The sequence below is a fragment of the Acipenser ruthenus genome, chromosome 5 (genome assembly GCF_902713425.1).
Source record: "Acipenser ruthenus chromosome 5, fAciRut3.2 maternal haplotype, whole genome shotgun sequence".
Taxonomy (NCBI): domain Eukaryota; kingdom Metazoa; phylum Chordata; class Actinopteri; order Acipenseriformes; family Acipenseridae; genus Acipenser; species Acipenser ruthenus.
In genome coordinates, this window is record NC_081193.1 from 20,688,710 (window position 1) to 20,709,434 (window position 20,725).

The 20,725-nt window shown below is 41.9% G+C and overlaps 1 protein-coding gene across 5 annotated transcripts; it reads left to right on the forward strand.

Annotated features, from left to right (window-relative positions):
* The first annotated feature begins 15 nt into the window (after positions 1–15).
* On the forward strand, positions 16–20,065 carry LOC117402225 (tubulin--tyrosine ligase-like). Of its 5 annotated transcripts, XM_034003150.3 has the most exons (8): positions 16–1,609; positions 2,544–2,622; positions 3,613–3,845; positions 4,225–4,360; positions 5,150–5,419; positions 5,669–5,812; positions 7,811–7,899; positions 11,009–11,138. In XM_034003150.3, exons 1-7 carry the CDS (start codon positions 1,453–1,455, stop codon positions 7,854–7,856), a joined length of 1,065 nt encoding a protein of 354 aa, XP_033859041.2. In that variant the 5' UTR covers positions 16–1,452; the 3' UTR covers positions 7,857–7,899; positions 11,009–11,138. The 5 variants fall into 5 exon arrangements, with proteins under 5 accessions (XP_033859041.2, XP_033859043.2, XP_033859042.2 ...); XM_034003152.3 differs by lacking the exons at positions 7,811–7,899; positions 11,009–11,138 and adding an exon at positions 19,942–20,065; XM_034003151.3 differs by lacking the exons at positions 7,811–7,899; positions 11,009–11,138 and adding an exon at positions 7,372–7,803.
* Positions 20,066–20,725: the final 660 nt, after the last annotated feature.

The window sequence follows — 20,725 nt, forward strand, 5'->3', positions numbered from 1 at the left end:
TCTTGTTCCTGTCTTCTTAAGTCTGTCATGAATATACAACGCAAAATGCTCCAAATGCAAGTTGATGTTTTTATTTATTTATTTATTTATTTATTTATTACCACTTAGGCAATGTGTGTACATGTGCAATGATATGATATAAAAACATTATTTTTAACGTGTGTAGTTTACATTTACGGGACTTAAAAAGTTTTTAGAAAATAGCATTTATAGGCAAATTAACGAACTGTAACACATGATTTCCCGTACTAAAATACTGTAACGGTGAGTGTGGGCAGCATTTTGTAGCCAGGAGTAGGGCTGGACTATTAGCGTTAAAGGTCTCGCACCAAAGTTCACGTGCAGTATGCATTTCATTTGTAGCAACAAAGCGCACCTGGCAATGAGGGGAACTGGTTGTGTTGGGTGGGATATGTTTAATGTAATACTTTGTATTTACCGTAAAGGTCAATGTTTTATGAATGGTTGTACTGTTTTACTTGTCCTTTTATGTGAGTATAAACATGTCAAACCAATCAAAACGCGAGACTGTTATGCGGTTCCATCCCAAAAACCTGGCATGTGTCAGACTTCATCTGTAGCGACTGTGATTTGCTAGTATTAACCGAGAATTCTTGAACTGCATTACGGTCAGTGTAGTCTTACATTCACTGTTCGTTACAATACTATACCACAGAAAACTACATTTACCAGGATTCAACGCAACGATTAACTACGTTAAGCTAGGTGTCTTGGGAAGTTTAGTTCTGCTTTATTTATTTTTTCCTGAGAGACTTTAGCGTTTGACTGAGTAACTTGTTTTTGATTTTTTTTTTCTATAGAGCATTTTTTTTAATGAAGACTCTTTAATAGAATTATTGCGAACGACAGATGAACCAGCTATAAAGCCTAAAAAAAAACTACAAAGACCAGAAATTCCTGGCGTCAGTTTTTTTGTCCTGCGCGTAGCCAATCCATGTGATGATGTAAACTGGCAGCTGTAAATGGGAATAAAGGGAAAAGGGGGGTAAACTGGATATTGCAAAGATGCGAGTTAAGAGAACAAAAATCACGCCACAGAGTAGAAGTTGCTTGTATTTGGCTTGAGATGGTGGATTTGACTTTTGGTTTCTGGAAATTCGAATAACATTAATGAAGAAGGTTCTGAAGAAGAAATTAGGACAGTCACACCCATATCTTCTCGGGACACCCCTGATCAGTATTACATATTTATGACTGCTTGTTTTTAGGATGCAGATTATTTAATGGTTATTGTTTTGCCATTTGAGAAACGTGTGTGGGGGGAGGGGGGTGTCTATAAAATGAAACTATGTATTTCTATTTGTAATGTAAAATGCGTTGCTGATTCAGAAGGAATAGTGTGACGATGACTCATTTGGCGAGTACGTTTGATAAGAGTTACAATTGATTGAGTTCCGCGATACATTAATAGTGTTCAGCATTAATGTAACAATGTATACTTTCGTTGCCCGAGATGAAAACAGCAGTGTTTTTGCCGATGTGGCCAAAAGGCTCGTGTCCACTGGACAATGGAAGCGACTAAAAAGGGACAATCCTAGATTTAACTTAATGCTGGGAGAAAGGAACAGACTGCCGTTTGGAAGACTGGGTAAGTACACATTAATGACAAGTCTTCATAAACAGAATGCACGTAAACAGTCATGTCAGTTTCTATGGAGATGTTTCGTCAAATATTTTTTCGATGTTTGTGCACCCTTAAAAAGATATTGCATTATTTCCAAGATCTAAAAATAGGAAAGCAGTTCAGGATTGTTGTTGAAAGACTGGCATAATACTTGACACAGAACGGAACCTGTATTGTGGGTCTGTGGAATTAACGATGTTGTTGGTGATTGCTTAGGGTGAGAAACTTAGAAACACACACAACCTAGTAATTATTTTATTTGCATGTGCTTTATGTATAAACTATATTGCACTGGCGTGACCAGTGTCTTTATTTATTTATTTATAGCTGTGCAGCCTTTGCGTTTTTAATTAAAGAAAGAAAAAAAAAGCAGTTGGGTTTGAGTGTTTTGTAAGCTCGCATTGTTTGTTGAAAATGGAGCGAGCTTTGTCAATGTGCGATAGGGTCTTCCTTGGCTACGTTATCAGCACTTGCGCTAATGCAGATGAATGTTTGAATCTACATTTTGTAGGAGTGCCCCATGTATTGGCAAGGCTGTTGGCTCGGAATTCCCAGTGTACAGTATATTGAATTCTGTTTCCAAGTGTCCTTGCGCCTGTAACCGTATCAAACATATTACGAACAGTTGTCATTTGAGCACCATATTCATAAAGCAACAGCGAAAGGATTTGACAATTACATCATTTACATTGTATGTTTTGTGCCCTGGCGTTTTCAGTTTCATATTTTCTCATTTAATATCTGGTAGTAATCTGAAATACGTATAGTTTTACTGTAGTAGCAGTGATTTTTTGTTGTTGTTAGTTATGCATGCCTAAGTAATTTATTTGTATGGTTGACTTTATCTAGTTAGGTTTGAATAATACCAAAAAAACACCACCTCCTTTTTCCTCAACAGGTCATGAACCAGGATTGATGCAGCTTGTGAATTATTACAGAGGAGCTGACAAACTGTGTCGCAAAGCATCATTAGTCAAGTATGTATCCAAACACTGCAGTGTGTGTAACCTATTCCTTGGTTTGTTATTAGTGTTATTTGAAAACTCTGTTCCACAGTTGTGGGCATCTGTAGTTTATTTCTGTAGTTTTTTCAGCATTAAGCACAAGAAACATATGAAGGTGCTCCTATGCTGACAAGCCTACTACATAATGTAAACCGTGCCTGGAGGAAATCTTGTGCCCAGCTGACACTGAATCTTAAATAGCATGCCTGATTACCTGTTGTCATGTTGTATCCTTTAATGCTTCCGTTTGCAGGTAAACTACCAATATCTGGGCAAGGTGTAGTTTGAATGAGTGAGTGAACATGTCATGGTCTGATTTCCACCCGCATACATTTGTTCAGTCTTGTTGTCCGTTACACAGTTGTTTCAGCTAATTGACCTGCAGAATCTCCTTTACTTTAGCATAACATACCAACAAAACTTTGAAAAATGTTACTCTGTTAATATTTATAAACATTTACATTGTTGACATTTGCTAAACTAAAAATAACTAAAGAGCAAACCAAATGGGCCTTGACAAACTGCTCCATGAAGAGTAGTGATCGATATTTTTGTCTAAACAACAAGGCATGGAGACTGAGCAGAATAAGAACATAAGAGCATAAGAACATAAGAAAGTTTACAAACGAGAAGAGGCCATTCTGCCCCACTTGCTTGTTTGGTTGTTAGTAGCTTATTGATCCCAGAATCTCATCAAGCAGCTTCTTGAAGGATCCCAGGGTGTCGGCTTCAACAACATTACCCTGCTTTATGATCTTTGCCTTTGCATCATATGTAATAGGTTGCCTTTTTTAAACAGAGATTGTTGTATCCCTGATGTGTTTGGAAAATATAAAAATATATATTTTCATAATGAATGTTTCAGATTTGTATTCAGAAACAGTATTATCTGGTAAAATATACTACAGTTTTAAACTGTGTCACATCCCTATATATTTTAGTATGATTCTCCTTCTTCCATAGACTAATCAAGACCACTCCAGAACTGTCCGAATCATGCAGCTGGTTGCCTGAATCCTATGTGATCTACCCCACCAATCTCAAAACCCCTGTAGCTCCAGCCAAGAATGGCATCAACCACATGATGAACAATCCAAAGACAGATGAGCGGGAGGTGTTCCTGGCGTCCTACAGCCAGAAGAAGGAGGCTGGCGAAGGCTCTGTATGGATAGCCAAATCTTCTGCAGGGGCTAAAGGTGAGAAGTAGCCAGGTGGGATCAAGTGAAAATGATCCCTTACCAAACTAACCTTATTCGCAGTACATAAATGACATAAGAGAAATAAAAAGCTATGTATGCTAAAAAGATCCACCACCTGTGTGCTTAAACAAAATATTTTTAAGCTGTGAGAATCCATTCGGTCATTTAATATTTCACACAATTGCAGAGAGGATCGTGGTGAAGAATGTGTTCAAGGTCCTCCCAAACATTCTCAGTTAGCTTGAGATCCGGAGACTGTGGTGGCAATGGAAGATGCTTGAACTCTGTCGTGCTAATCTGTACAATATATATATATATATATATATATATATATATATATATATATATATATATATATATATATATATAATTTCAGGGGCTGGAATTCTCATCTCTTCAGATGCCAATGAGCTATTAGAGTTCATAGATGATCAAGGCCAAGTTCACGTGATCCAGAAGTACTTGGAAAAACCTCTATTGTTAGAACCAGGCCATCGCAAATTTGATATCAGGTAAGACAATACTGTTTTACTCGGCAAACTCTAATACTGTACACATTTACCGTATAATACTGCACAAATAGTGCTGATAGTTTGTGTTTTTATTTTGACTATTACATTTAGGAGGCCAGCTGTCTTTTTATTTACACCTTTCTTCCTTGGTCTTGGATACTCTGTATATCACACGTCCCAGAGTCAAACTGAACATGGATTTAGTCTTGAATGTTTTATGCTGATACTTCAGTTATTTGTTTATTTAGCAGACGCCTTTATGCAAGACGACTTACAGAGACTAGGGTGTGTGAACTATGTATCAGCTGCAGAGTCACTTACAATTACGTCTCACTCGAAATACGGAGCACAAGGAGGTGAAGTGACTTGCTCAGGGTCACACAATGAGTCAGTGGCTGAGGTGGGATTTGAACCGGGGACCTCCTGGTTCCAAGCCCCCAGAATGTCCTGTCATTTGAGACATGTTACCCAAATATTTGAGGTATAAGCAAGTAGACAAACATTTCAATTTATTTAGTTCCTATATTTGGTGTCTTCATCATTTTACCTTGTATTGTGTCTTTATGGGATGACCAAGACCCTTTTACGTTGCTCAAGATAGCTTCTTAACATTAAAAAAAATTCAAGTTTAAAATAAAATAATACAAAACAGAAAGCTGTGCGTGATCAACAGGAATAAATACATCCACACAAGGCCAGAATAAGGGAAAATGAATTCTATACAAGGTCAAGCCTCTTTTCATGAAGGTGCATAGCTGACCTCCAGTGTGTCTCGTCTTCCTCTTGCAGAAGCTGGGTGCTGGTGGATCACCAGTATAGCATCTACCTCTATAAAGAGGGTGTGCTGCGGACATCCTCTGAGCCCTACGACAGCTCTGATTTGCAGGACAAAACCAGCCACCTGACAAATCACTGTATCCAGAAGGAGCACTCGAAAAACTACGGCAAATACGAAGAGGGCAACGAGATGTTTTTCGACGAGTTCAGTCAGTATTTATTAAACTCTCACAATACTGCCCTGGATAGCAGCATTTTACCTCAAATCAAACAGATAATAAGGTAATTATGTAGATCTACCTAGATAGAGAATTTTTCCAGTAATTTGTACTTCTGTTTGCAATGTAAAGTGCCTGTTTTTAGGCATCTACAATTTAGAAACTTGGATCGTGCCTAATCTACATTTTTACAAAAATAATTTGTAGTTTTAAATGATAAAATACTAATACCTGCAGTGTCACTGCTATATATTTATTGTGAATACTTGTGTCAACCTTTTCTTTACACTGAACAAATATTCTTTGCACACAGGAGTTGCTTTCTGTGTATCGAACCTACAATCAGTACCAAGCACCTGTCATACCAGAGCTTTCAGCTGTTTGGATTCGACTTCATGGTGGATGAAGATCTGAAGGTCTGGCTGATTGAAATCAATGGAGCACCAGCATGTGCCCAGTAAGATCAATGCATAGTTCTTCTTTTTCTGTTACAGCAGGTTTTGTCAGCAATACAGCCATGGTACTTAGAAACGGGGTGTTTTGATCCCTTTAATCAGGACTTCAATTGAACTAAGCTGGCACTTGAGAAAAAAAGTGTCTAATTAATATCCGACAGTTATGCTCTATCAATACAGCATTGATGGAGATTGAAGTGTGGCAGTTCCTTGATGCCGTACTCGCACAGTAAAACATGTGATCACACTACCCTTATATGCAATACTGACAGAAGGGACAAATTGTCAACAAGTGGATGAAATGACTAAAAGACACCGGCAGGTTACTCGAGGGAGGCAAGCGAAGTGTTCTCTTAGCCAAAATGTTCTCCAAGACTGAGTTGACCAAAGACACAATATGAATCAATCAATAAATAAATAAATATGTATTACTTGTCATGACGCACATGCATCAACAGATGAAATGAACAGAATATGTAAGAGAAAAGCAATAGGCTAGTGTATGTTAATAAACTATAATAATAAAGTAACAGACAAACTAATGTTAATAATCTAAATTAACGCAGCACCCCCTTAAATGCAGCAGCAGCTCTAGATGAATTATGAATACATGTGCAGGAGCAATATTCAAGACATGCACAAAATTGTTTAACAGAATGGTGAAGCAACTCACCAGAACAGTAAACAATAAATTGCTCAGCGACTTGTGTCCGATTTAGGTTTTTTCAAGAGCTTGAATAAATGTCTAACTTTTTGTAGCAAGAGGTGCATTTCGGCATTTATTTTACTTGCCATTTTGTAGTGACGAGGTGTACTCATTGAAATCAGAATACACAACGAGGCAATGATACTTTGAAAGATTGAATAAACCAATCTGTGTTCCGCAAGACGCTCGCAATGACAAGTCAGTTTTGAAAAGAGTGAATAAAATATTTTAACTCAAGTCTGATGATGATAATGATGACTCAGTTATCCGTTTACTGTATCAGTTGTGAACGAATCGCTATTGGTGCCAAAAAGGTGTTCTTTTAAGCGACGTTCCTGTTCCTTTAGGCGGGGGGCGGGGAGAATCAGTTTCACCACAAGGTTGTTCTCTTAGGTGTTCAATGTAACCTGCTGTACGATAGTTGAAATACTTGAAATTCCATAAACATCAGGAGCTAGGCAGCCTAAACCACAAGGTTGTTCACTCATTAAAAGTTCCGTGAATAAATGTATACCTGTCTTAACCCCACCCCCCAGTGCTGAAGAAAATTGTTTACTGCAACAACAGTTTTTATTTCATTTCCAGAAGTTGCGTTTGCGAATAAGCTTTCCAGTCCATCTTAAATACGGTGTACCTGCTTTTCAGCCCAGAATATGAAGCTGAACCTCCATCTTGCACAAATGCATAAACCTGAAAAGGAAACTGTTCTATAGAGAGAAACAGAAGTCCATTCCATGTTTGATACAGTGTTGTATCAGAGCTGAGATACTAGCCTGAGCTCACAACAGCTTGCTAATCTCTAACTCTCACTTTAAAAGTAATTTATCCAGCTATGTTTTGTATTATTTATTCTAGCCCTGAAACCATCCAACTACCTTGAACCAAGCTGTGCAGTGATTTAATTTGTTCTTGTATATGTGTGCTGTGATCAAAGAGAAGATGCATTCTTGAAATATTTAAATTTTCTAGGAGACCAGACTTTGCTTTAATTGTGGTACATGTTTATGTAAAAATTATTCTGGAGCTATTTTAAATTTCTAATGGTGTCCCCACAAGACTGGTTTTATGCTTGGGTGGGCTCTGTAACAGTAAGCATAGCGAATTGCGCTGAATTAAATATTTACCAGCTTATTGTTTCTTTAGCTGTTTTTTTTTTTTTTTTTGTCTTGGGGAATACAGTGATATGTGGTGCTTCGGGGTTTAAAGGCAGTATTGCACTGATGTCTGCAAAGGAAATGGTTAGATTTGTTGGTCTAATTGTGCACTGCAACTTTAACTGAGAATATTGTCCTAGGAAGCTAAGGGACATTCATGATGGTTGGATAAGGACAATGCAGTGAAGTAAGGAACTACTTGTATCATGGCTTAAAACAAAAACAAAAGGTAAAAATGACTGTAGTTTTAAGTAGAGGTGTAACAATACACTAATCTCCCGATTCGATGTGTATCACAATATGCAGGTTGCAATACGATGGGTATCACTATACATGTGATTATCCCGATTGGCTATGTGTATGATGCAAAATAAAAATTCGTTGAAGAATCATTTTAGTGATCTACAATATTGTGTTTACCTTGTATCATGATAGATGCTTCTACTGTATTATGATACGAGATGTCATGTAAAGAAAGTATTATGATTCATCGTTAGACCCCTAATTTTCAGCACCTGTTTTGAGTCATTAAGCTTAGAGTCAATTTTATATAATATAAATAATATGCAGTAGATTGGTTAAGTCTTGCATCACCCTATACGATTAACAAATTTTGCTTCATAAAGTCGAATGGCACCTGCTGAGTAATATTACGTTAACATATTGAATTGCATACCGCTTTGTAGTTTTCCCATATACTTAATGAAAAAATTGATAAATTGAAAAATGTGACAGTTTAAAATTTAACATGAAATACTATACTACTATTATGGCTTCTGGTAGACTTTTGCAATATCATTTTCTAGTTTCTTTGATTACATCATGTTAGATAAAAGATCTAAAATATGTTCACACAATTTTTTTTTTTTTTTTTTTTTTTTTTTTAAATTGTCTCAATCCTAAAATTCTAGGTGATGCAAAACATTTGGCCATAGCTGACAAACTTTTTTGTTTTTCATCAACACCATAAGGTCTCTGATGTATAGTAGTATTACAGCAGTTTTGGCGGGACGTGCCCACTACTCATTATAATTGTGGGTACTATTGTAGGCAGTTAATATATTCTTAAGAGCAATAAATTAAAGGACCTCCAAAATAGAGCTGTGGGTACTATTATAATGTACAAACCCGTTTTTAATGTCGCTCTCTGAAAACTATGGCAGATTTACACATTACAACAAGCCAAAAATAGACCACATTCCAGACTGTTCAAAGTTCATAAATAGTGTTTGTTCAACATGAGCGAATGACTCAATACTGGGAATCTCTTAGAAAGATGGTATTTATTAAGCATGCAACAAAATAAAAGTTTGAAAATCACACAAAACAGTTACACAATTAAAGTCACATTAAAAGCATTACAATGAGAACTAAGGTTTAAAACAACAATTTACCAACGAAATACTAGTACATACTGACACAACAATGGGTCACACAATACCTGAATAGATATTTAAGAGTATTGTTACCTAGCCTGAAAAGCAGTTGTGTTGCCTTGCGTTTCTCCAAGTGTCAGGGCCCCCAACCTTGATGGATAAATACTGAGAGCTGAGGGCTCCAGGTGCAGTCTTGTAGTTTCTTAGAGTCTGAGCAAGCAGGGATCAGCAGCCAGTCTGGGGCTAAAGCAGGTCTGGCTAGCGCTGGGGACTCAGATTAGAGGGCTAGAGCTGGGGACAAGGAGCTGGGGCTAAAGCAGGGGGTTTTATACTTTTCAAACAAAGAGATTATTTGAATTTCCCGCTGCAAGCTCCGATTGGCTATTTTGTAGCGAATGGGCTTGCAGTCTTGATTGATTGCTCCCCCCCCCCTCCTTTGTCTGATTAGTTCTTTATCATAATCTGGAAAGGGGAAACTTTTAAAACGTGCATAACTTTTGCTAAATAATTCAGATTTTATTCTGAATTCCCGTTATTCTTACCATAAGAAATTACATTTCTTTAGACACCAAACATGTCGGGTTGTGACTTTGGTTAGACATTGCAAACAGTTTAATTTTCTTAGGGATTTATTACCTGGGTTATTCTATACTTGTTAGGCAATTTAAGAATAAAAACGCTTCCATCTTGTACTCATAGTGGTATTAAATCAATATGATGTGAAATTTGTCTTAAATCTCTAAGCTATTTTTCTCTCTCACCAGACGGGTTAATTAAATCATGGAGACGGGTTTGATTAGCCTTTTGTTTCCTGAGTGCCTGGTGCATTCTAGGTGTTAGGTTGATCGTTATCTCTAGGCAAAGCTAGACAAATTAGATTAAAGTTCATTCAATGTAGATTCCTGATACAATATCATAAGAACATAACATAAGAAAGTCCATGACATTTGCAATATATTTGAGATGACAATGTCTATAGAACCTACATAATAATGTTTAATAATGTTGTCACCCCAGTGATGGGGGATATTGTACAAGCAGCCTTGCATTAGCACAATATATAAAAACTGAATAATAGCTTATCCAAGTTGTGATGAAACTGCCTTAATTCTCTAGCACAAGTTATTAAGAGTATCATAATCTGGGAATATAATTAGGTTTGGTACCCTTGTGCTTTTTGGCTACTCTCCTAATTAACAAAATGACTGGCTGATAATAATTTTTCCACAACATATATGGGCAGTGAATTTCTGAGTCTCTGGGACTGTGCTATAAAACAAATATAACAAACAAACAAACCTGCATGCACGTACAAATGCAGAGCTAAACTGGGAATGTAAGCAAAGAGGAGCTTGTTAAGATGTCAAGACAAGCTTGTTGTTTGTGCAGAGCTGCCACAATATAATGCTTCATTTCCATCTGACAAATAACAGGATATCTGTTATTTGACATCTGTTTGCATCACAGTGGCACAGACTACTTGCTGGAAGAGAACAGGGTCAAAATGATCCTGTTTGAATGCCAGCTGTGTACAGAATAGATGTGGCATAGCGTGCAGTCGGCAGATATGTAACATTACATTCACAGCATAGAAACTCACAAAAACAGCTTTTGGGTCACAGGCAGGTGAAGGAAGAATCTTTGGACCGATCCAGTGAAAACCACAATATAGGACCAAGTTTGAGTTGTTGAGGATACTCTCAATGGCCATAGTCTACATCTCAATTTAAGAGAGGTTAAATCTCAGTTGATCATTCCTTGTAAAATACATTGGAGTAAGCATCTTCAAATGCAGTATAAAAGAATAAGCAGTTTCAAATTCAATAAAAAAATAAAAAATATATATTTTAAGCTGGTTGTTCTTTTGAATAAGACAAAAGCAAGAGGGAGTATTGAAATAAATGAGCATGCTTTATTCTAATAAGTGGATCCTTGGCACTCTTGTTTTCTGGTCTCTTTCAGGAAGCTTTACCCTGAGCTCTGTCAAGGAATAGTGGATGTGGCGATCTCCAGCATCTTTCCCTTGAGTGACTCCTCACAGAAGCCACCCAGCCAGCAGTCCCCATTTATCAAGCTGTAAACAGAAAAGGACCTCTGCTATTTCAAATTCAAGCTGTTCCCCCACCTCATGCATTCCTGATACCACCAGTTGCGCTGGTTTTAATTTGAGTGCCAAGTGAAACGGGAGGAGAAATCTCTGGAGTGCACAGTAGGCAGAGAAGTGCAGCGCAAAAGGAATACACTTCAAAATAAACCCAAATGCCGCCAATACTAGATTGGCACAGAACTTTTTTTTCTTGCAAATTCTTCTCCAGAGTATTCCAAAATATAGCCCACATATTGCATGAGCAACGTTTATTAAAATCAATGGGTATTTTATTGCAGTAGGAATCTGATATATCCTGGAGCGCTGCTGTGCAGAATTTATGAATATCAAAAGGATTTCAAAGCGTGCAGAAGAGGTGGTCTCACAGTCACTTACTGTGAAAAGAAGTAGATTGCTGAATTGCTGTACCACCCTCAATGGTCTTCTAAAGGACTGTAGCACATGGTTGTAAGATCTCAATATTTTACTTTTTATCATACAGGACCTTTGACTTTAGTGCCTTATATCCCACCCCTACTACCCCCCCCCCCCCCCCAAGTATAATAACGATCCTATTTTTAAGCTTTGTGCAAAGTATAGTAACACTGTTCAATGTTTACCTTTGACCATTTACTGTTGACAGAGCTGTCATTATGACTGAAAGCAGTTCGGATATCTCTTTTGGGAAATCTGCTCACAGACAAAGCAATCGTGATGCATTCGGAGATTCGTCTAATGAATAAACTCTGGTCAGCCTATCCTAGTACCCAAATGCTTAACAATTCACTGTCGCCTCCTGCAACCGGGTTGGCAAAAGTTGTTTTTGAAAAGTTGTATTATAGGCCCTGGGTATCCTGTTCTTTTAAACTGAAGGAAATTATGAAGTTATGCAGTCAATGGAGCCAACGTGGAGCAGTATTTATTTTGAATCACTTGTCTAGTCAGTTGGTGACCCCAGAATTATGGCGTTGGGGAAGAATGAAGTTCAGTTTGATACTACTTATGTTTATGGATTTTGATTTGCGTCTGTCATATGTGGATCTATCATTATATTTATGCTGTTCAAAACAAGCCTGCATTTGTATTTTTAGAATGATCTTAATAATAATAATAATAATTTTAGCCTAGAGTTATTGTTTGTCTGTTTTTAACCAGAGTTCTCCTACCTGAAGCACAGTACAGTACAGTAGCAGCGCAATGACATGTTGATGTCTGTACAGTGAGGACTGAATGATTGAATCATTCTTGGTGCTCTTTCATCCTGTTTTTTCAAGTTTAATCTGGCTCAGCTGGATCTTTAAAAATGTGACCAATGAAGACACAGAAAAAAAACTATGTAGTTATCCTTCATACTCCGCACAATATAATTGGTTGCTGGTAGGTGGATCAGAGTCAGACCACAAGTAAAATGTGGACGAGGAAGATGTATGGAAAAATACTAATTTAGAGGTAACCAGGAAAACATACATGGAAAATTCAAACTATGCTGTACCACTAAAGATGAATATCTATTATTTATCAATTTAATATTTTCCCAGTAGAATAACCCTTTGAAGGCTTGGTAAGTTTAGCAGTATTATTAGTTCTTTCTTTGGCATGACCCTGCTGACTGGAAATCTAAACACCTAAACAGGTGTTTTCAGGATGGAGACTTCTGTGTTTAACCACAGATTTTAGCACTAATTTGTAGGGTTTTATTTTTATGAATAACTGCCTTGTTTTGCTTAGCATATATTCTCACAGTTTTAAAGGCGATAGTTATAGCTCTTGTGGCAGTCTGGCTCGCAGTGGTGAGGGTGATGACGTCACGGACCAGGAAGTAACTGAATCACAACAGTGGATGGCGGGTGAAGCTGAGTGCAGTAGCACTCAGCGTATTTATTAACAAACAAAATATTAAACAAACCAACAAAACACAAAACAAAAGGGCACGAGGGCCAAACGAATGAACAAACAAACAAGTAAGTGACGTGCTGGGTAATCCAGCACGTTTTAGCAATTGTTTTCCAAATGTGGCTTTCTCTCCTCTCTCCTCTCTCCGCTCTCCCGTACTCTCCTCTACACTCTCAACCCCAAATGCAGAGAGCTGCAGGTTTATATACTCTGGCCGAGGGATTAACTAGTTGGTAATTATCTTATTATCCCCCGGCCAGAGTCTGCACGCGTTTGGTAAGGATGCATGACTGTCAGCTATTTAAGTAATCAGTAGCTGATCAGCCATGCATCCTCACGGGGTTTTTAAATAATAATAAAAGACACGGCGCTTTTACCCGCGCCGCAAACAAAAATACAAATAATAATAAATAGGGGCGGGACACTCCGCCACACATGCCCCCCCTTGTGCGCAGCACACATGGCCCCAACGGCCACCTCCCCCCTCAGTCTTAAAGTCCCGGAAGAGGGGGAAGCAAGTTACTTCTGGGGGGTGGCCATGGTGGAATCTCTGGCACCCCCCCATTCTTCGTGGCCGGCAGCTCCCTCTTCCGGGGCTCCCGCCACACTCTATCCTGCCGCGAAAGTGCGGCTGGGGGAGCTGGTCTCCTGACCTCTCCCCCCTTCTTCATGGCCGGCAGTTCCCCTCCGTGGGGCTCCGACCACATGATCTCCAGCCGCGAAAGTGCGGCTGGGGGAGCTGGTCTCCTGACCTCCCCCCCTTTCTTCATTTCTGGCAGCTCCCTTTCATGGAGCTCCGGCCATCGTGTAGCGACCCCAGGCGAAGCAGGATCCCTGGCGACCCCAGGTGAAGCCGGACCCTCGACGACCCCAGGCGAAGCAGGATCCCTGGCGACCCCAGGCAAAGCAGGATCCCCGGCGACCCTAGGCGAAGCCGGACCCTCGACGACCCCAGGCGAAGCAGGATCCCTGGCGACCCCAGGCGACGGCAGCAGCAGCGGACCCTCGGAAGGCGACGGCAGCAGCGGCGGACCCTCGGAAGGCGACGGCAGCAGCGGCGGACCCTCGGAAGGCGACGGCAGCAGCGGCGGACCCTCGGAAGGCGACGGCAGCAGCGGCGGACCCTCGGAAGGCGACGGCAGCAGCAGCGGACCCTCGGAAGGCGACGGCAGCAGCAGCGGACCCTCGGAAGGCGACGGCAGCCGCAGTGGACCCTCGGGAGGCGAACTCGGGAGGGGAGCCCCTGGCCATGGAGGCGGCAGCGGGAGCTCCACTTCTCCCTCGTACCCTGTGTCCTGTAGAGAACAAAAGGCAGCCCCAGGCGATGCAGAACAGCCATCCCCAGGCAATGGCAATGGTGGGAGGGGAAAGCAGTCCTCCCACAGCGGCTGAGACGGAACCAGCAGGTATTTACCCTCTGCTGGTGGAGCTGGGAGTGGCAAGCAGTCCTCCCACGGCGGCTGAGGCGGAACCAGCAGGTATTCACCCTCTGCTGGTGGAGGTGGGAGGGGCAAGCAGTCCTCCCACGACGGTTGAGGCAGAACCAGCAGGCATTCACCCTCTGCTGGTGGAGGTGGGAGGGGCAAGCAGTCCTCCCACGACGGTGGAGGCGGAACCAGCAGGCATTCACCCTCTGCTGGTGGAGGTGGGAGGGGCAAGCAGTCCTCCCACGACGGTGGATGTGGAACCAGCAGGCATTCACCCTCTGCTGGTGGAGGTGGCGGAGGCAGAGGCAGCTCTTGCTGCTCTGCTCCTGGTGATGGTGGAGACAGAAGCAGCTCCTGCTGCTCTGCTCCTGGTGGTGGTGGAGACAGAGGCAGCTCCTGCTGCTCTGCTCCTGGTGGTGGTGGAGGCAGAGGCGATGGGGCGGATGCTGGCCACTCAGAGGGAGGCTGTGGCGGTTCTGGCTCCCTCTGCTGTGGCGGCTGGGCTGGTGTGTGCCGTGCTCCCTTCAGCAGCATAAATAGAGGCTGCTGGGGAACATCAGCATCCTGCCCTTCTCCCCCCCAGAAAAATTCAGGGGGTTGAGCCTGTAACTCCTCCCCTTCTGGCTCTTGGGACTGCAGCTTGGGCCCTAAGGCTGTGGAAGCGCAGACTTCCACCTTTTGGGCTATGGACGCACCGACTCCCCCCTCTTTGGGCTGTGGACGCACCGACTCCTCCCTCTTGGGCTGTGGACGCACCGACTCCTCCCTCTTGGGCTGTGGACGCACCGACTCCCCCCACTCGGGCGTAGGACGTTCGGGCTCCTCCCACTCGGGCGTAGGACGTTCGGGCTCCTCCCACTCGGGCGTAGGACGTTCGGGCTCCTCCCACTCGGGCGTAGGACGTTCGGGCTCCTCCCACTCGGGCGTAGGACGTTCGGGCTCCTCCCACTCGGGCGTAGGACGTTCGGGCTCCTCCCCAGGCTGTGGAGGCGAAACCAGCAGGCATTCTCCCTCTGCTGGTGGAGACGGTAGCGATGGCTCCTCTCCCTCTGATGCTGGAGATGGCAGCGATGGCTCCTCTCCCTCTGATGCTGGAGACGGTAGCGATGGCTCCTCTCCCTCTGATGCTGGAGACGGCAGCGATGGCTCCTCTCCCTCTGATGCTGGAGACGGCAGCGATGGCTCCTCTCCCTCTGGCGCTGGAGACGGCAGCGATGGCTCCTCTCCCCCAGGCGCTGGAGACGGTAGCGATGGCTCCTCTCCCTCTGGCGCTGGAGACGGCAGCGATGGCTCCTCTCCCTTTTGTGCTGGAGATGGCAGCAGCAGGGTCTCTCCCATATCCGCAGCCAGGTAGTTGAACACCATGGCTGCGATGTCTGGGAGGGAAGCTGGGTGGTGTTGCTGTTCCCAGGCCTCCCAGCGCTCCCCATCTCTTGCCCACAGGAGGTTGATCACAGCAGGGAGGGCGTCCACGATATCCCTCTCAGGCTCCGCCAGCCAGTCCCAGATCCCCTCTGAGGAGAGTGGACCAGTCCGCCTCAGAGGATGCAGAGGCAGCTCCTGCTCCTTTCCCTCGGACGGTGGTGGTGGAGGTGAAACCAGCAGGTATTCTTCCCCTGCTAGTGGAGCCATTGGCTGTGGACACTCGGCCTCCCCCCTCTTGGACTGTGGACGGACCGACCCCTCATCCTCCGGTTCCTGCTCTGGGCCATCCTCCTCCCATATGTGCGCAGGATGTGCGCAGGATTCAGACTCCTCCCTCACCTGCCATGGAGGGGGTTGGTCGGGTGCTACATGCCCAACCTCACCAATGGCAAAGCACCATTCCTCACCCCTCAGACAGGTGAGGCAGACGTCCAGCACAGCAGAGACCCGGCGGGACTTGCGACCAGCCCCGCGCTGTTGCACCTGCTGCTGCTGTTTCCTCCTTCTTCCCATTATTTAGTTTGGGAAAAAAAAACGAACAAACAAAAAAAACGCACTTTTCTGTCCTGGTCCGGCTGTTGGAGGCGTTGTTTGTCCCACGCTGGACACCATATGTGGCAGTCTGGCTCGCAGTGGTGAGGGTGATGACGTCACGGACCAGGAAGTAACTGAATCACAACAGTGGATGGCGGGTGAAGCTGAGTGCAGTAGCACTCAGCGTATTTATTAACAAACAAAATATTAAACAAACCAACAAAACACAAAACAAAAGGGCACGAGGGCCAAACGAATGAACAAACAAACAAGTAAGTGACGTGCTGGGTAATCCAGCACGTTTTAGCAATTGTTTTCCAAATGTGGCTTTCTCTCCTCTCTCCGCTCTCCGCTCTCCGCTCTCCGCTCTCCGCTCTCCGCTCTCCGCTCTCCGCTCTCCGCTCTCCCGTACTCTCCTCTACACTCTCAACCCCAAATGCAGAGAGCTGCAGGTTTATATACTCTGGCCGAGGGATTAACTAGTTGGTAATTATCTTATTATCCCCCGGCCAGAGTCTGCACGCGTTTGGTAAGGATGCATGACTGTCAGCTATTTAAGTAATCAGTAGCTGATCAGCCATGCATCCTCACGGGGTTTTTAAATAATAATAAAAGACGCGGCGCTTTTACCCGCGCCGCAAACAAAAATACAAATAATAATAAATAGGGGCGGGACACTCCGCCACACTCTTTACTACATTATTTATTTATTTATTTTTATTTTTTTATTTTTATTTATTTAGTGCTGGGGCTCAAATAACTTCTGTTTAGGTTCTCTGTGGCACCTAAATGTTCTGTACCAGTTGTTTCATTATTGGTAATACAGCCTGGCTTGTCAATGAAGCAGTTAATAATACAAAACAGGTCTGAATAATTCACACTTTAAAGAATCGGCACTGTGTGTATGTTTGGCTTGGAGGAAATAAGTTTGATGCAGACGAATTTGTATATTGCATACCGTTGTATACTTCACATTCAAAATACGTTTAGTTTCATGATTATTTTACTGAAGCACAGTAATGTGTTTAAAATACAACATAATAATCAGTGTTGGCTTGAAAAACACATAAATACACTTTGAATCAAAAGAGATTTTGATCTGCTTTTTCCTAAATAGTCCAGTTTGGTTCTAAATGTAATCTAAAAATGACACAAAGTACTTAGAAACTGTAGACTGCAAAATTAATGCATTATGAATGCAAAAACCTCTCTAGTGTAGTTATTGACAATACAGTAATTTCCTAAAGGCTGCCTTTCAAAGTCATAGTATTGGCTCTTTAGTTTGCTGGAAGTCATGTCAACAGTACTGGTACTTCATACTTGATTGTGTTTTTGTTTGAGATGGGCAACAGCCCACTAATCTTGAAAATATTGTTTGGAAATAAAAGATTACTAAACACAGTTGTAAAGGTTATAAATCACCCCATTCCTGAAAAGAATGCACTGTGTATGCAAGTGAATGTGGGTATGGGACAACCATACAGAGGAATGTTGACGGGAGATTCTTGGTCCATGAAGAATTGTACATGCTTGGTAGAATGTGTGCAGTTTGAAAAGAATGTTTGATTAATTTAGTGCTTGGTGTTTAATTAAACTTTTTTTCTTGTATCACTGAACAAGACGATATCAGTATGTTGCATTAGTTACTGTATGTTACTATGTTAGACAAAAAATAAATTGTGTGTCTGAACAACTAGATATGTGTGATCCAGTAGACTTGTTAGCTTATTGTTCAAAATGTATAAAGTATTTTTTATAAAACAGTGTTTGTATTCAGAATGAATAACATTCAATACAAACTATTAGCAGCTGTATTTGCTGTAGCTGTCCACATCAAGATTTCATGGCTATTCCCCCACCTCAAGATAAATCAACTTTCGCAAATGTGGAACTCCATAGTCAGCACTGTTGAACTAGTGACACCTGCAGGAGGAGGTGGGAACTTTGACCAGTCGCCAATCTTGCTTACAGCAGCACAAACTGCCTAACTGGTTCTTGATAACTCAGCTTTCCTCACCACCAAAGATGATACCCTCAGACCTAGCCTGTCTTACTGAAAACTGCAATAAGCATGGCAGGGTTAGAAGCCCTGCTGGGACTGAAACTCACAGGGCACTATAATAAGACAGTATTGGCTGTGTTTCTGCTGACCTAAAAAATGATCTTAATGAGTGCTGTTAGGATTCCCTCCAGGTTAATGTGGGCATTGGAGAGGGGTTAACTGAGCTAAGTACAGATCTCAATACAGGAAAATATATCATACCGGTAACTGGATCTGGATATCAAACCTCTTGGCCATCAATGCCATCAATTACATAGACGCCTGCGCCCACCTGTTGGAAAGTATTACCTTTAAATTTGGGGATCAAACAGCACTGTACTTAACAGGGACCTGCCTGAGCACAGTAACAGACAGTGGAACCACAGCTGTAGTGTGTTGAGAGGAGACTGTTGGTCATTAAGCAGTAACATTGAGACAATTTCTGCTGCTTTATACCTGGCAGTTGCTGAGTGTGTGTGTCCCTTAGTCTTCAAAGGGTGGGTTAGCAGTGCTACAGTCACATATAGTTAATTAATATCCCACATCAAGTTATCTGCATGCTTACAGAACTGAATGGAAATTTCTATAGCACTTTTCTCTATCAGCAGGGAAGCTTTGTGCAATAATTAATGTATGTATTGCTCATTATGTTATGGAAACAATGATGTTATTTATCATGAACCTGGAGTGCAAACTATGTGAGGCGATCAATGCCTGTAGCATATCATCAATCTGTAAAGTGTTACCTAATGACATCATGTGTCCGTAGTTGAAACAATCAAAAATAGATCCTGTGTTCTACTCTTGTTTAACAGATTTGTGCATGGTACCTTTACATCTGTATCCAGAACACTGTCATAAAGAATAAATGTAACTGTGTCTCATCGTCTGTGTTTTCTTTTGGTATGTGTAATAGGAGATGTATTTATGCAAGGGATGTACACAGTGGGAAGAGTAACATTTAAAATCCCATTACTTCAGCATAGAGCACTTAGGGGATCATGTCTGAGGGCAAGTACTATACAAACACATAACAAAGTATTAACAGGGAGGGACACTGCAGCTTTGAAACAAAGACTGGTGAATTGTTTAGTATTTACACAAGAGCTGCATAATCATTTGAAGGGCTGCACAGTGCAAGCGCAACTCAAATCCTCGAAAGCCATGCTACATCAGGTTTCAGATTTGTTAAATTTGTTTTTTTTTTGTTTTTTTGTACTTAATCCCTCTGTAGGTCAAACTTAAACAGTGTATTTAACCGGAGAATCAGTCCAAAATCTAGTTGGTGTGCATTCCACAAAGGTAATAATTAGGACAAGATTACCGCTGTAATGATTTCCATTACATGAGAGTAGATGTTAAAACTCCATGCTGATTTGAACTCGGCTCTCGCCAAGATAAGCACCAACTAAGACGTAGCTTTTCATTAAACTAATGTGATCCATCTGTGTCTACATCCATTTGCGTTTCCTTTCATCTGATGATGTAGATATCCTTCTGCCTGGTGTTGATGGATGAAGTGTAATGTTGGCTCCCGGGATCAGCTTATTTTGCCTCCCCAACGCATCAGCACACACAACGGCTGCGATGCTGGCTCCGGGGATCAACCACAGTGCGTGCGGTCTGCCCACCGCATCAGCATAACAACCGTCTGGATTGAGCTAAGTAGGGTACATCTCTGGGGTCTTCAAGTGGGCACCTTCCATCCTCTGTGTTTCGTCGACTAGCCCACGACACCTCAAGAGGGCTCGACTGTGATTCTGGCGTCCCAGCATCCCCCCTCCGTCCCGCACTCTCAAGCCAGCTTACTTACCCGTACATCAGCGTTTCTTTCTTTCTATTGTGCGTGTTTGCCATATTTGCCTTTGTTATATATTCATTTGCACTTTTGTAATGTTAATAGTGTTTGTTTCAGTTTTCCTTCATAACCCACAGTACCCTCTCTACCCTAAAGATAAAAAATAGAAAAAATGAATTTATGTGAAACAAGCACGTGACAATACCGTGAAAAACTAGTGTGGTAAACTATATACTTTCCAAAAAATACGGATCCTATATTTTAGTAAAAAATAAATAATAAAAAATTATATTAAAAGATTTATAATAGCGTTTCGTGTTGTTTCTGTTTTTCTTGTGAAACCGACACACGTGGAGACTTGAGGATTACAAGAAGTTAACGTCATTCTAACTATGTTGTATTTCTCTTTTTCATTTTAGTAATGCTCGACCCTTGCTTACTAAATCAAGTATTGGTAGGTTCTCCCTGCCTATAT

Excerpts from the sequence above, each read along its gene's own strand:
- LOC117402225 (XM_034003148.3), top strand. The coding sequence starts at position 1,453 with ATGTATACTTTCGTTGCCCGAGATGAAAACAGCAGTGTTTTTGCCGAT. Across the intron at positions 2,623-3,612 it reads CGCAAAGCATCATTAGTCAA|ACTAATCAAGACCACTCCAG; the intron begins GTATGTATCCAA and ends CTTCTTCCATAG. Across the intron at positions 5,420-5,668 it reads CAAATCAAACAGATAATAAG|GAGTTGCTTTCTGTGTATCG; the intron begins GTAATTATGTAG and ends CTTTGCACACAG.